This window comes from Phyllobates terribilis, unplaced genomic scaffold (genome assembly GCF_046119375.1).
Source record: "Phyllobates terribilis strain yellow unplaced genomic scaffold, ASM4611937v1 Scaffold_9__5_contigs__length_417890890, whole genome shotgun sequence".
NCBI lineage: Eukaryota > Metazoa > Chordata > Amphibia > Anura > Dendrobatidae > Phyllobates > Phyllobates terribilis.
The window spans coordinates 346,031,215-346,048,092 of NW_027362769.1; the positions used below are offsets into that span (position 1 = coordinate 346,031,215).

The 16,878-nt window shown below is 52.1% G+C and overlaps 1 protein-coding gene across 3 annotated transcripts in view; it reads right to left on the reverse strand.

Moving 5' to 3' along the window:
• Positions 1-16,521, reverse strand: part of CHLSN (cholesin) — a 279,333-nt gene extending 262,812 nt beyond the window's left edge. The window contains exons 1-2 of one of the 3 annotated variants that reach the window (XM_073648081.1): positions 16,403-16,521; positions 15,295-15,388 (exon numbers count right to left, since the gene is read on the reverse strand). In XM_073648081.1, coding sequence (XP_073504182.1) covers positions 15,295-15,387 — 93 coding nt within the window. In that variant the 5' untranslated portion in view covers position 15,388; positions 16,403-16,521. Of the gene's footprint in view, positions 1-15,294; positions 15,389-16,365 lie in introns of all 3 variants that reach the window. The other 2 variants (XM_073648080.1, XM_073648079.1) reach the window with 2 other exon arrangements.
• Positions 16,522-16,878: the final 357 nt, after the last annotated feature.

Here is a 16,878-nt window from a genome sequence, read left to right on the forward strand (position 1 = left end):
GGGGTACCATGCATACCAGGATTGGGGATGAGGGGTGCCATACATACCAGGATAAGGATGAGGGGTGCCGTACATACCAGGATAAGGGATGAGGGGGTACCATGCATACCAGGATAAGGGATGAGGGGGTACCATCCATACCAGGATAGGGATGAGGGGGTACCATCCATAACAGGATAGGGATGAGGGGTGCCATGCATACCAGGATAGGGATGAGGGGTGCCATGCATACCAGGAAAGGGATGAGGGGTGTCATGCATACAAGGATAGGGATGGGGTACCCTGCATACCAGGATAGGGTTGAGTGGTGCCATACATACCAGGATTGGGGATGAGGGGTGGCATACATACCAGGATTGGGGATGAGGGGTTCCATACATACCAGGATAGGGATGGGGTACCATGCATAGCAGGATAGGGATGGGGGTGCCATGCATACCAGGATAGGAATGAGGAGTGCCATACATACCAGGATAGGGATGAGGGGGTACCATGCATACCAGGATAGGGATGAGGGGGTACCATGCATACCAGGATAGGGGATGAGGGGTATCATCCATACCAGGATAGGGGATGAGGGGTACCATCCATACCAGGATAGGGATGAGGGGTGCCATGCATACCAGGATAGGGATGAGGGGGTATCATGCATACCAGGATGAGGGATAGGGTGCCATGCATACCAGGATAGGGATGAGGGGGTACCATGCATACCAGGATAGGGATGAGGGGGTACCATGCATACCAGGATTGGGATGAGGGGACACCATGCATACCAGGATTGGGATGAGGGGACACCATGCATACCAGGATTGGGATGAGGGGACACCATGCATACCAGGATTGGGATAAGGGGTGCCATGCATACAAGGATAGGGATGAAGGGTGCCATGCATACCAGGATAGGGATGAGGGGTGCCATGCATACCAGGATAGGGATGAGGGGTGCCATGCATACCAGGATAGGGATGAGGGGGGCCATGCATACCAGGATAGGGATGAGGGGGGCCATGCATACCAGGATAGGGATGAGGGAGTACCATGCATACCAGGATACGGATGAGGGGATACCATGCATACCAGGATACGGATGAGGGGGTACCATGCATACCATGATTGGGGAAGAGGGGGTACCATGCATACCAGGATAAGGATGAGGGGTGCCATGTATACCAGGATACGGATGAGGGGTGCTATACATACCAGGATAGGGATGAGGGGGTACCATGCATACCAGGATAGGGATGAGGGGGGCCATGCATACCAGGATACGGATAAGGGGGTACCATGCATTCCATGATTGGGGATGAGGGGGTACCATGCATACCAGGATTGGGGGATGAGGAGTGCCATGCATACCAGAATGAGGGAAGGGGTGCCATGCATACCAGAAGTGGGATGAGGGGTGCCATATATAACAGGATTGGTGATAAGGGGTGCCATGCATACCAGGATTGGGTATAAGGGGTGCCATACATACCAGGATAGGTATGAGGGTGCCATACATACCAGGATAGGGATGAGGGTGCCATACATACCAGGATAGGGATGAGGGATACCATACATACCAGGATAGGGATGATGGGTGCCATGCATATTGGGATAGGATGGGGGCAGCACATAAAAGGATGGGGAAACAGGATTGAGCAGCACAAATACCAGGATGGGGGCGCAGGATGGGGAAAGCACATAACAGGATGGGAGACCATATACCAATAAAAATGCTCGCCACCCGGGCGTCGTAGAACAGGCTCAATAGCTAGTGTATGTGTATATATGTATATATGTATATACAGTACAGAGCAAAAGTTTGGACACACCTTCTCATTTAAAGATTTTTCTGTATTTTCATGACTTTGAAAATTGTACATTCACACTGAAGGCATCAAAACTATGAATTAACACATGTGGAATTATATACTTAACAAAAAAGTGTGAAACAACTGAATATATGTCTTATATTCTAGGTTCTTCAAAGTAGCCACCTTTTGCTTTGATGACTGCTTTGCACACTCTTGGCATTCTCTTGATGAGCTTCAAGAGGTAGTCACCGGAAATGGTTTTCACTTCACAGGTGTGCCCTGTCAGGTTTAATAAGTTGGATTTCTTGCCTTATAAATGGGATTGGGACCATCAGTTGTGTTGTGCAGAAGTCAGGTGGATACACAGCTGATAGTCCTACTGAATAGACTGTTAGAATTTGTATTATGGCAAGAAAAAACGCAGCTAAGTAAAGAAAAATGAGTGGCCATCATTAGTTTAAGAAATGAAGGTCAGTCAGTCCGAAAAATTGGGAAAACTTTGAATGTGTCCCCAATTGCAGTTGCAAAAACCATCAAGGGCTACAAAGAAACTGGCTCACATGAGGACCGCCCCAGGAAAGGAAGACCAAGAGTCACCTCTGCTTCTGAGGATAAGTTTATCCGACTCACCAGCCTCAGAAATCGCAGGTTAACAGCAGCTCAGATTAGAGACCAGGTCACACAGAGTTCTAGCAGCAGATACATCTCTTCAACAACTGTTAAGAGGAGAAATTTGTGCAGCAGGTAAAATAGCTGCTAGGAAACCACTGCTAAGGACAGGCAACAAGCAGAAGAAACTTGCTTGGGCTAAAGAACACAAGGAATGGACATTAGACCAGTGGAAATATGTGCTTTGGTCTGATGAGTCCAAATTGGAGATCTTTGGTTCCAACCACCGTGTCTTTGTGAGACGCAGAAAAGGTGAACGGATGGACTCTACATGCCTGGTTCCCACCGTGAAGCATGGAGGAGGAGGTGTGATGGTGTGGAGGTGGTTCGCTGGTGACACCGTTGGGGATTTATTCAAAATTTAAGGCATACTGAACCAGCATGGCTGCCACAGCATCTTGCAGCGGCATGCTATTCCATACGGTTTGCGTTTAGTTGGACCATCATTTATTTTTCAACAGGACAATGACCCCAAACACATCTCCAGGCTGTGTAAGGGCTATTTGATCAAGAAAGAGAGTGATGGGGTGCTACGCCAGATGACCTGGCCTTCACAGTCACCAGACCTGAACCCAATCGAGATGGTTTGGGGTGAGCTGGACCGCAGAGTGAAGGCAAAAGGGCCAACAAGTGCTAAGCATCTCTGGGAACTCCTTCAAGATTGTTGGAAGACCATTTCCGGTGACTACCTCTTGAAGCTCATCAAGAGAATGCCAAGAGTGTGCAAAGCAGTCATCAAAGCAAACGGTGGCTACTTTGAAGAACCTAGAATAGAAGACATATTTTCAGTTGTTTCACACTTTTTTGTTAAGTATATAATTCCACATGTGGTAATTCATAGTTTTGATGCCTTCAGTGTGAATGTACAATTTTCATAGTCATGAAAATACAGAAAAATCTTTAAATGAGGCGTGTCCAAACTTTTGGTCTGTACTGTGTATATATATATATATATATATATATATATATATATATATACACATATATACACAAATAATATATATATAAACATTTGTGTTCTATTTTTTATTTACAGGGGACATTTCTTTTTTTCAGTTGGGACACCTTCCTCAACAGGTCTCTGTCCTATAATTTTGTAAGAGGAAACGCAGGGAGCCTTTGTAATCTCAGTAACTGCCTATGCAGAGTGCAGCACTCAAGAGCTTGTCATCGGCTTCTGCGCTCTGCATAGGCAACAACCATGATGACAAGGCTCACTTAATCATAAAGAGAGCTTTGTCATGCTGTCTATGTTTAGCACAGCAGCACACCATGGAAAACTCATCTTGACCGCTGCGCTTTGCTTTACTCATCAAAGTCACTGGCGGACACTCAATGTGCCCCTGCACCACTCAAAAAAAGCAACAGCAATGGTGGAGAGGGCAAAATTTTGAGTAACAATTTAATTTAGCATTCAATTCCAACACCATTTTACACCACTGGGAACTACACAATCCTTTTAAAGGGTTCTTGCCTGGTACGTCAGCTTGCACCACCCATGAACAGACTGATCGGCAGTGCAGGGCTCATCCACACCAGATCTCTGCAGTGATCCGTGGTGTTGCTGCAGGCACGGATGTCCCTTTATGGTCAAAACAGAGGCCATCAGTGTAAAATCACAGATAAACCGATTTAAAAGAATTGCACTCTGACAAAATATGCATCAGATACCAGTTTCTTTATTAAGTCAAGTCACTGCTGAAAAGTTCTTAAAGTGAAGGCTTAGACAGAGCAATAAATGACTGGCGGAAATCAAAGAACCACATGTAAACAATGGTGGCTTCTCCAATGAACACGGGCCTGGGAGATTAATTAAATTGCATAGCTGACATTTTTTTTTGTGAGAAAAGGGCTTAAACATAGAAATCCAGCAGGAAAGCGAGGGTCTCTATGTAGCACCCTGAGGATTCGGCTGCTACAGGGGTATTGCACCTCAACCCAGAGGTGTGATATTCCACTCCCGGGTAAGGATGGAGTGTGGAACTGAGCTCAGATAGACTGCATGCACTACATACATCCCATTCCAGAGGAGCAGGCCGACGGTACTCCCACTTAGAAATGTGCAGGTACGACCGAGTCTGTTCCTGGCTGGAGTGGGAGGGGGGTGGAACATCCCATGCAGTGTAGGGGCAGATAGGGGGAGCAGTCTGGGTAGTGATAGGAGCTCATTGGGTGCTGGTCACCTGAGCTCACACATAGAGGGTGTATATAAGGTGGGCACCAACTAAGATCAGGGTCAGACGCAGAGAGGCAGTCAGACGCAGAGAGTCAGTCAGCTGCAGAGGACAAGTCTGATGCAGAGAGCAGGAAACAGCAGCCCTGGAGAGAGAGGAGAAAGAAAGAGAAAGACCCAGAGGGGAAAGACTGAAGGGACCCAAGAACCCAAATTAGAGCACCGGGTGAGGAGTCAGCATCAGGGTACCGGAACCCAAGCTGGTGGGGGCAAAAACAATCCCCAGCCAGAGACCGGAGACCGTGGGCAGAGTCTGTCACGGTCACCCACCACATTCACCCCGAAGGCACACCACATGCAGGGTCAGGGAACCCAGGGCCAAGGGTGTCCCAAAAGAAGGCCCGAGGGAGCTGGACCTAGGTGAATCCCTGGTGGGGACGGCTGAAGAAAGGACAGAGGGAGAGCTCAGGGCCACGCTCCGGACTTGTTTGGGGGTTGGCTGGATCCAGGACCTGGTGGACGCAGCACGGCTCGGGTGGTCACTAGCAGCTGGAGTGACCGAAACATCAGCAGTAAGTAAACTCCCTTAACTGCACAACCCGAGTCTGTCTTCATTGCCGGCTGCACCACACCACCACAACCCCCATCCTCTGCGCCTGTCCCCTCTGAGGCTATACCCCTCCCGTTGGGGGTTATCCCACCAAGCTGCGCATCCACCATCAGCCTCAGCGGACCCTGCTGCAGCGGCGGCCACAGTGACCGCATCACAACGGGTGGCGTAGTCGACACAAAAGAACTTTAGTAACATCTGTAGAACTGCCACATCACACTGAGCTTGACGCCCTGGGCACGGGACCGGGTCACAGCCGCTCGGAGACTACAACCCCCCATCTGATCCGGTGCCGGGTATTCCCCTCAAAAAGGAATATGGCCCAGGGGGCGCGTCAACTTTGGCGTAGTCGGCAGGATTACGTGCCCGCAACACCCGGGTACTGCGTGCCTGAAGAAAAGTGCAAGTTTACCTCAGAAAGAAGTCTCCTGCCGGTTCCGGAGGGTCCACGCCATCGGACTCCATCACCAGTCGTTTCCCGCCGATTGTCCGCCATTTCCAACTTGTTCCCGCCATCTGCAGAGTTTCCCGCCACTGGGCGACGCTTCCCGCCAAAACCGCAGATTTCCCGCCTTGGAAGAGCAGCGGACGCCATTATGGGCGTGCCAAAGGAGGGCAAGAGGCCACCTCCCATCGTGGGCCAGGACAGAAAATGGCGCTAAAAGTGGAAACCGCCCCCACCAACAGAGACTGTGATGCTGGAGGTGTCTGTCAGCGTGAAAGAACTACCCCTGGAGCTGACAGTCACCGAGTTGCCCCGGGACCGCCCTCGAAGGGGGAGGAGACGAAAGAGAAGAGAAAAGATGGGTGTCGCTTGGAGCAGTCTGGAGCAAGCGCACCCGGAGGCAAGAGGTCTAACAAGGAGTAGCGGAGGAGCTCACCCGGAGATGGAGAGAAAGCAGAACAGCACCGGCCCGCTGGCCAGGAGTCTGCTAGAGACCGAGGAAGGAGGGCAGAGCAGCACCGGCCCGCTGGCCAGGAGCCTGCCGGAAGCCGAGCAGAGCAGCACCGACCCGATGGTCAGGAGCCTGCTAGAGTCCACAACCCCGCTAGGTCTAGCGGAGATCCTAGCGCAGCTCCCCCGAGACCGGGAGTGTGCACAAACTGCCCTGGAGGGCCTCGCAAGGAGGATGGCCCGGGTACAGCGCGAGATACTGGCGGAGTGGAGCCGGGAGATGGCCCAGCAACCAGAGACCAGTCAACGGAGCACGCTACCCTGGAAGAGGAAGCAGACCGCCTCTGAGGATGGCGCAGGAGGACCCAAGGCCGGAGACGGCGCCGAGGAGGGAGCCGAACGCATGGAGGCAGGTAAAGGGGATGCCTATACCCCAAGCCGTGACACCGCTTACCTGCCCCAGCTCCCCGTCGCAGAGCCCGAAAGTCCCCCTGCTGTGCCCGTAGCCGCCAGGTCACCGCCATGGACTAGGCCCCGACCGGAAGCCGCCGCCGCGACCCCTGTGACGTCACACGCACCGACCCGGAGCGTGACAAAGCAGGAATTACCACCAGCCTGGTCGCAAGGCCTAGTACCCCTGGGCGCCGCATCACCAACAGCGCCCCCTACCTCCGCGGAGCCTCCGGCCTGGCCGCAAGGCCAGGTAACCCAGGGCGCCGCCGTCCTAACGGTGCCCTTCACCTTCCAGGTGCCCCAGGCCTGGCCGCAAGGCCTGGGCAACCCGGGCGCCATCACCACCGCGCCCGCGCCCGCAATACCAAGGGTGCCACACCTGGGGGAGGACCTCTTCAGCCAGCTCACATGGCCGGACGGGCAGCCCTTCATCTGGCCCGAAGGATACCATGAGCTGGGGCGGCAACAGAGACGAGGGCCCTTGTGTGAGCCCCTGATCCCGGCTCCGAAGCCCGTGACTCGGGTCTCGCCTCCTTTGGAAGACGCACAGTTTGAGTGGGACCCCACCGGAGAAGAGCTAATGGGGTTCACTCAGGAAACTCGGGCAGTCGCCGCTGAGCGGACTGAGTGTTGTCGTCAGCAGCTAGCAGAGTTTACGAGAGAACGGGAGGAGAGGCGGGCCAGAGAACAACAGGCCCAAATCCGGAGCGCGGAGCAGAAGAGCCGGACTAGGAGGAACCCCCGTGCAGCGCATTGTCCCCGCACCATCGGGACAGTGATAAAGTTCAACCCGCAGCATGGGTGGGGCTTTATTCGGGACCGTAACAACCGCGGTGACGTTTTTGTGACTCGCAGAGACGTCGAGTCCCACCTGCCGGAAGGTCACAAAGGCCGTGACCTCTACGTCGGAGACGAGGTCACTTTCACCCGGCACAAGTGTGCCAAAGGACCTTACGCCCTCCACGTACACCGCTTGACGGAGGAGGAGTTGCGGTACGGAGAGGAGGAGCCAGAGGACCCGGACGGGTCTGAAGCAACACCATATCAAGAAAGAGCAGGAGGAAGACGCCGTTGAGTGCGGCCGAGAAGTGATGTAAATAGTTACCCAATCGGGGTATAAAGGAACTGAAACTGGAACTGTTGCTGCTGCTAAAATAGTCCCCGTTGGGACCAGTGAACTGTTTACCCGTTAACCCCTTCATCCTACAGGCTGAGGACTGTGAGCAGCCATTCCCTTTCCTCTAACTGGCCGAGGACTGAGAGCGGCCAACTTCCAACTCCCCTGTATATAGTTGCGCGTCCTAAAGCGCCCCCTACCGGTTTTATAGAAAACCAGTTTTTCTAAGAGACTGTCGCACTTTTCCCGGACACACGTTGCACAGTGTCCGGAGGAGGAGGAACCAGAGACAAGAGAAGTCTACGAGAAAGTTTTATATGTTATATATATAATGTTTTATATGTTTTATTATGTTTATATGAAAAATTTTGTATGTTTTGGTGTTTTTGTCTTTACAGCCCGAGGACGTGCTGTGATTTACCAGGGGGGAATGTAGCACCCTGAGGATTCGGCTGCTACAGAGGTATTGCACCTCAACCCAGAGGTGTGATATTCCACTCCCGGGTAAGGATGGAGTGTGGAACTGAGCTCAGATAGACTGCATGCACTACATACATCCCATTCCAGAGGAGCAGGCCGACGGTACTCCCACTTAGAAATGTGCAGGTACGACCGAGTCTGTTCCTGGCTGGAGTGGGAGGGGGGTGGAACATCCCATGCAGTGTAGGGGCAGATAGGGGGAGCAGTCTGGGTAGTGATAGGAGCTCATTGGGTGCTGGTCACCTGAGCTCACACATAGAGGGTGTATATAAGGTGGGCACCAACTAAGATCAGGGTCAGACGCAGAGAGGCAGTCAGACGCAGAGAGTCAGTCAGCTGCAGAGGACAAGTCTGATGCAGAGAGCAGGAAACAGCAGCCCTGGAGAGAGAGGAGAAAGAAAGAGAAAGACCCAGAGGGGAAAGACTGAAGGGACCCAAGAACCCAAATTAGAGCACCGGGTGAGGAGTCAGCATCAGGGTACCGGAACCCAAGCTGGTGGGGGCAAAAACAATCCCCAGCCAGAGACCGGAGACCGTGGGCAGAGTCTGTCACGGTCACCCACCACATTCACCCCGAAGGCACACCACATGCAGGGTCAGGGAACCCAGGGCCAAGGGTGTCCCAAAAGAAGGCCCGAGGGAGCTGGACCTAGGTGAATCCCTGGTGGGGACGGCTGAAGAAAGGACAGAGGGAGAGCTCAGGGCCACGCTCCGGACTTGTTTGGGGGTTGGCTGGATCCAGGACCTGGTGGACGCAGCACGGCTCGGGTGGTCACTAGCAGCTGGAGTGACCGAAACATCAGCAGTAAGTAAACTCCCTTAACTGCACAACCCGAGTCTGTCTTCATTGCCGGCTGCACCACACCACCACAACCCCCATCCTCTGCGCCTGTCCCCTCTGAGGCTATACCCCTCCCGTTGGGGGTTATCCCACCAAGCTGCGCATCCACCATCAGCCTCAGCGGACCCTGCTGCAGCGGCGGCCACAGTGACCGCATCACAACGGGTGGCGTAGTCGACACAAAAGAACTTTAGTAACATCTGTAGAACTGCCACATCACACTGAGCTTGACGCCCTGGGCACGGGACCGGGTCACAGCCGCTCGGAGACTACAACCCCCCATCTGATCCGGTGCCGGGTATTCCCCTCAAAAAGGAATATGGCCCAGGGGGCGCGTCAACTTTGGCGTAGTCGGCAGGATTACGTGCCCGCAACACCCGGGTACTGCGTGCCTGAAGAAAAGTGCAAGTTTACCTCAGAAAGAAGTCTCCTGCCGGTTCCGGAGGGTCCACGCCATCGGACTCCATCACCAGTCGTTTCCCGCCGATTGTCCGCCATTTCCAACTTGTTCCCGCCATCTGCAGAGTTTCCCGCCACTGGGCGACGCTTCCCGCCAAAACCGCAGATTTCCCGCCTTGGAAGAGCAGCGGACGCCATTATGGGCGTGCCAAAGGAGGGCAAGAGGCCACCTCCCATCGTGGGCCAGGACAGAAAATGGCGCTAAAAGTGGAAACCGCCCCCACCAACAGAGACTGTGATGCTGGAGGTGTCTGTCAGCGTGAAAGAACTACCCCTGGAGCTGACAGTCACCGAGTTGCCCCGGGACCGCCCTCGAAGGGGGAGGAGACGAAAGAGAAGAGAAAAGATGGGTGTCGCTTGGAGCAGTCTGGAGCGAGCGCACCCGGAGGCAAGAGGTCTAACAAGGAGTAGCGGAGGAGCTCACCCGGAGATGGAGAGAAAGCAGAACAGCACCGGCCCGCTGGCCAGGAGTCTGCTAGAGACCGAGGAAGGAGGGCAGAGCAGCACCGGCCCGCTGGCCAGGAGCCTGCCGGAAGCCGAGCAGAGCAGCACCGACCCGATGGTCAGGAGCCTGCTAGAGTCCACAACCCCGCTAGGTCTAGCGGAGATCCTAGCGCAGCTCCCCCGAGACCGGGAGTGTGCACAAACTGCCCTGGAGGGCCTCGCAAGGAGGATGGCCCGGGTACAGCGCGAGATACTGGCGGAGTGGAGCCGGGAGATGGCCCAGCAACCAGAGACCAGTCAACGGAGCACGCTACCCTGGAAGAGGAAGCAGACCGCCTCTGAGGATGGCGCAGGAGGACCCAAGGCCGGAGACGGCGCCGAGGAGGGAGCCGAACGCATGGAGGCAGGTAAAGGGGATGCCTATACCCCAAGCCGTGACACCGCTTACCTGCCCCAGCTCCCCGTCGCAGAGCCCGAAAGTCCCCCTGCTGTGCCCGTAGCCGCCAGGTCACCGCCATGGACTAGGCCCCGACCGGAAGCCGCCGCCGCGACCCCTGTGACGTCACACGCACCGACCCGGAGCGTGACAAAGCAGGAATTACCACCAGCCTGGTCGCAAGGCCTAGTACCCCTGGGCGCCGCATCACCAACAGCGCCCCCTACCTCCGCGGAGCCTCCGGCCTGGCCGCAAGGCCAGGTAACCCAGGGCGCCGCCGTCCTAACGGTGCCCTTCACCTTCCAGGTGCCCCAGGCCTGGCCGCAAGGCCTGGGCAACCCGGGCGCCATCACCACCGCGCCCGCGCCCGCAATACCAAGGGTGCCACACCTGGGGGAGGACCTCTTCAGCCAGCTCACATGGCCGGACGGGCAGCCCTTCATCTGGCCCGAAGGATACCATGAGCTGGGGCGGCAACAGAGACGAGGGCCCTTGTGTGAGCCCCTGATCCCGGCTCCGAAGCCCGTGACTCGGGTCTCGCCTCCTTTGGAAGACGCACAGTTTGAGTGGGACCCCACCGGAGAAGAGCTAATGGGGTTCACTCAGGAAACTCGGGCAGTCGCCGCTGAGCGGACTGAGTGTTGTCGTCAGCAGCTAGCAGAGTTTACGAGAGAACGGGAGGAGAGGCGGGCCAGAGAACAACAGGCCCAAATCCGGAGCGCGGAGCAGAAGAGCCGGACTAGGAGGAACCCCCGTGCAGCGCATTGTCCCCGCACCATCGGGACAGTGATAAAGTTCAACCCGCAGCATGGGTGGGGCTTTATTCGGGACCGTAACAACCGCGGTGACGTTTTTGTGACTCGCAGAGACGTCGAGTCCCACCTGCCGGAAGGTCACAAAGGCCGTGACCTCTACGTCGGAGACGAGGTCACTTTCACCCGGCACAAGTGTGCCAAAGGACCTTACGCCCTCCACGTACACCGCTTGACGGAGGAGGAGTTGCGGTACGGAGAGGAGGAGCCAGAGGACCCGGACGGGTCTGAAGCAACACCATATCAAGAAAGAGCAGGAGGAAGACGCCGTTGAGTGCGGCCGAGAAGTGATGTAAATAGTTACCCAATCGGGGTATAAAGGAACTGAAACTGGAACTGTTGCTGCTGCTAAAATAGTCCCCGTTGGGACCAGTGAACTGTTTACCCGTTAACCCCTTCATCCTACAGGCTGAGGACTGTGAGCAGCCATTCCCTTTCCTCTAACTGGCCGAGGACTGAGAGCGGCCAACTTCCAACTCCCCTGTATATAGTTGCGCGTCCTAAAGCGCCCCCTACCGGTTTTATAGAAAACCAGTTTTTCTAAGAGACTGTCGCACTTTTCCCGGACACACGTTGCACAGTGTCCGGAGGAGGAGGAACCAGAGACAAGAGAAGTCTACGAGAAAGTTTTATATGTTATATATATAATGTTTTATATGTTTTATTATGTTTATATGAAAAATTTTGTATGTTTTGGTGTTTTTGTCTTTACAGCCCGAGGACGTGCTGTGATTTACCAGGGGGGAATGTAGCACCCTGAGGATTCGGCTGCTACAGAGGTATTGCACCTCAACCCAGAGGTGTGATATTCCACTCCCGGGTAAGGATGGAGTGTGGAACTGAGCTCAGATAGACTGCATGCACTACATACATCCCATTCCAGAGGAGCAGGCCGACGGTACTCCCACTTAGAAATGTGCAGGTACGACCGAGTCTGTTCCTGGCTGGAGTGGGAGGGGGGTGGAACATCCCATGCAGTGTAGGGGCAGATAGGGGGAGCAGTCTGGGTAGTGATAGGAGCTCATTGGGTGCTGGTCACCTGAGCTCACACATAGAGGGTGTATATAAGGTGGGCACCAACTAAGATCAGGGTCAGACGCAGAGAGGCAGTCAGACGCAGAGAGTCAGTCAGCTGCAGAGGACAAGTCTGATGCAGAGAGCAGGAAACAGCAGCCCTGGAGAGAGAGGAGAAAGAAAGAGAAAGACCCAGAGGGGAAAGACTGAAGGGACCCAAGAACCCAAATTAGAGCACCGGGTGAGGAGTCAGCATCAGGGTACCGGAACCCAAGCTGGTGGGGGCAAAAACAATCCCCAGCCAGAGACCGGAGACCGTGGGCAGAGTCTGTCACGGTCACCCACCACATTCACCCCGAAGGCACACCACATGCAGGGTCAGGGAACCCAGGGCCAAGGGTGTCCCAAAAGAAGGCCCGAGGGAGCTGGACCTAGGTGAATCCCTGGTGGGGACGGCTGAAGAAAGGACAGAGGGAGAGCTCAGGGCCACGCTCCGGACTTGTTTGGGGGTTGGCTGGATCCAGGACCTGGTGGACGCAGCACGGCTCGGGTGGTCACTAGCAGCTGGAGTGACCGAAACATCAGCAGTAAGTAAACTCCCTTAACTGCACAACCCGAGTCTGTCTTCATTGCCGGCTGCACCACACCACCACAACCCCCATCCTCTGCGCCTGTCCCCTCTGAGGCTATACCCCTCCCGTTGGGGGTTATCCCACCAAGCTGCGCATCCACCATCAGCCTCAGCGGACCCTGCTGCAGCGGCGGCCACAGTGACCGCATCACAACGGGTGGCGTAGTCGACACAAAAGAACTTTAGTAACATCTGTAGAACTGCCACATCACACTGAGCTTGACGCCCTGGGCACGGGACCGGGTCACAGCCGCTCGGAGACTACAACCCCCCATCTGATCCGGTGCCGGGTATTCCCCTCAAAAAGGAATATGGCCCAGGGGGCGCGCCATCTAACTTCAGCCTTTTAGGTGCATGCAAATGCACCTAAACGTTTTTAGTGTTTTGAGTGCAAAGTCTACCTTAAGTGGTGCCGTCACTTTAAAATGTTATTGTGTTGGCTATTATTGATTAGCAAAGTTCTGACTTCTAGGTCTCCACTGATCCTTAATAATTAAGGGCCCTTGGCGCTGATTTGGTATGTGGCTCCTTTAGCCTTTCCTTGCACTGTGGTACCCCGCCACCCCATTGTGCAGTGAAGCTAGCCAAGCAAATTGGGAAGGGTGCAATCCCCTGAACAACACAGGATGGGGGGCACAGGATTGGTGGAGGTCCCAGAGTTCAGATCCCCGCCAAACATACCATATCCTTTAAAGGGTTAATCCTAAAATTATATTGTAGTTTGTACATACAGAATTAATTATATGTCCAATATACAACCTATTTTAAATCTGACCTGATTTGCAGCTATCGCCTCCCCTCTCCAAATGATGCTCCCCAAAACTATCTTTACCATCTGTTGCCATTGGATCCAACCCTCAGAAGTTCTAATGCTCTTGGTCGAGCCTTCGCAGATGCACCTAAAGACCCTGTCTAATAAAACAGTGTCCAGACACCCTCACAACATCCTCATTGATCTGACAGCCAGGTTGAAGAACAGCTCAGCTATGCTTTGTCAGCTGGAGGGAGCTTGATCATGCTCCGAAGAGCCCACCGATATCAGCTGCAGATGCACATAACAACCCTCTCTAACTCACGAAAAACAGAGATTCTAATGACCCTGTCTAATAGAACAGTCCCCAAACAGTCTCAATGCATCACAACTGCTCTGACAACCAGGTTGTAGCACACCTCAGTTATGCTCGGCTCTGCATGCAGGGAAAGAGACGATCATGCTCTGAAGATCCCCATGAACCACCAATGAAATGTAGAGTTTGTAAATAGTTATGAATATTGGTCAAATACAGGGTCACAGTCACTGCAGACATACCATTAGTGCAACCTGTGCAGCCTCATAGGGGCTCATGAAGTTTATGCATTTAGCTGCAAAGCAATATACTGTAATTATATGTTCCAGTTTCCGTGTGGAGATATCGGGGTTGGTACCAGGCACAGTGCACTTGCTCTGGTTTACTGATGACGCACTCCCCTATGATGCGTCTCGGGGGGCATGTCCTGGCGCCACTGGATGCCATACCCGTAACTTTCCGGGCTTTAGGATTCCAGCAGAAGCGTCACACACATGTGCCAATTATGACCCTTACGCCTGAAAGGACGAGAGGGGTATTTAACACCCTACTCATTCAACAAACCCCTTCTGATGAAGTCAGATGCGAAACGCGCGTCAAGGTGCACTAGGTGACGCATGATTGACGGTGCGTTTGCTTGATATTTTTTCTAGGTGCAGTTATATAGACCTTGTTTTCAGGATACGTACTTATGATTACTATGCCCTTTATTCTTTTTTATTCTGAGTGGTCATATAGGTCATTATGTTCCCTTTATTTACCTCTTGAACCATTAGTATCACATAAGTCTATTATCTATAGGCATTATGCACCTTGCATATTTGCAACGATTCTATCAATGGGTTCCACCATCATGGATGATGTCTTGTTCTGACATGTTTATGATTCCTTTTCTCACAAATGTACATGTGCACTGGCATTTTGTAAAAACATGCCTTACATGTAGCAATTTGAAGTTCTTCAAAGGGAATCACTTTCATAGGAGAACCTTTACTGCCAAGTAGCTGTACTGGTCATTGTTTGACATGTACTCTCTCATTGATTGTTAGGGAATATTAAGATTACCATTGTTTCTTTATTTCTCCTTATACCGTCATGAATAGAAAATCATATATTTCATCTATGTAATTGAATTGTTGATCGTGTGTTATTTTCAGTGTCACAATTACTCCCCAATATCTGTTTTTAAACATTTTTTTGATATTCAATAAAGATTATTTATGTTTATACATTCTTGTTAGGGGTCTTTTTTCATTGTTGGATTAATACCAGTGCAACCTCACAGGGGCCCATGAGGTAAGCTGGCCCATTTCTACTATATTTTTGACACATTAGCACACAATTTTTTTTAATTTTTGCTGCAAATCTCCATCACAAAGTAAATGACTGACCTTCTTCTTTTTCGTCACAGGGGCTTCAGATGCCTCCTCGGCCAGCTTCTTCTTTTTCTCTCTTTTCTCGGATTTATTCTTGTTTTTTGCCATCCTGCATTATAAAAGTGCAAATTAGACCCAACCCTGTTCCTACTCTGTGCTTATATACAGTAGCCTCATATATAGAGCCATATTGTAATGGATGTGGTATGGGCCAGAATACAGTGGTAATGTACTCATATGGAGGCTCGAGAGCTGTACTTTCATACAGAGTTATACAAGGTTTTTTTACACGCAAAGTGCATATACAAAAAAGTGTACAGTACATCCACGTGACCGCTGCAGCCAATCACTGGCCTCTTGAGACCAATGATTGACTGCAATAGTCAGCTGGATGTATGTGACATGATCACTGCCGGGAAGTAAACAAATACAATCACAAACAACTGTGAATGGGTGATTTTTTTTTATATTTCATGCTTTTAGACAAATTATTAAACCCTGGAAAAGTTTGAGTCTCCAAACCGCCCTTATACACATGCACGCTCAATTCAGCAGAGCATGCATGTGTTCTTAGAGGGGTTGTCTGACAGTGGATGGGTGGTTTTAAAATAAAAGCTGAAGGCATATTCACCTCCCAGCGACCACATGGTTAGGAGCACCAGCGGAAGCAGTGTCTGATCCGTTCAAAAGTCATAGCAACACTGCAACCAATCACAGGCTGCAGCAGTCCTGTGACTTCCGACACTGAATCTGGACTGAAAAATGGACTGGACTGGATCTGTGGGGGCGCTGGAAGGCGAGTATACTAGGAATCAAGATTGTAAACACCTGGACTTATTCTGATCCAGTTGATCTCCTCTGATACACTGTAGCAGATGATCAGCTCTGGGTCAGAGGTCTGGCAGGAAATATGGACCACAAATATTACAATTATGAAGAAATCTCTATGTCTATTAGCAGCAAAGATGCTCAGATCATCTGAAGTTGATCTGGAACATCACACAATCCAAGACCAGGGACAGATACACAACTGCTCCATTACACAAACTCACATAACACAGGAAGGACTGACAAATAATCACACACATGAATATCCCCATGTTCGTCACCCACGTTGTCTTACTGTAAGCACGAACTTCCGCCTCCTCCACGCTGCAATCAGTACTGATCTCCGCTTATTCCCAATCGTGACCGCTAGGGGCGCACAGAACCAGAATCTCTTGAGCTAGGATGCGCGTGCGCAGTAGCTTGGAACGTTCAGCGTTTTGGAACGTTCGGCGGCGCTGGTTGCTAGGTTACGTCAGAACGTTGCTCTGCATTATATAAATATGTATTGCTATTTGTTCTGATGGCTGCAGAAACAGCAGCAAATGTTCTGGCATTTCAATTTTGTACAGTAATGATACCAATTATGCGGCACAGAAAAAGAAATAAGGAGGTTATCTGCTGTCGGTGCTTTTTATTTTACAGTAATACTAGATTTAGTAGCTTTAATCCAGAGGTAAACAGGTTTTTAGTTGCAGCTCTTCAGCTTGAGAGGTTTTCAGGGAAGTTGTGTTACCAGGTGCAATTTATTTAAAAAAAAACGGCACCTTACTC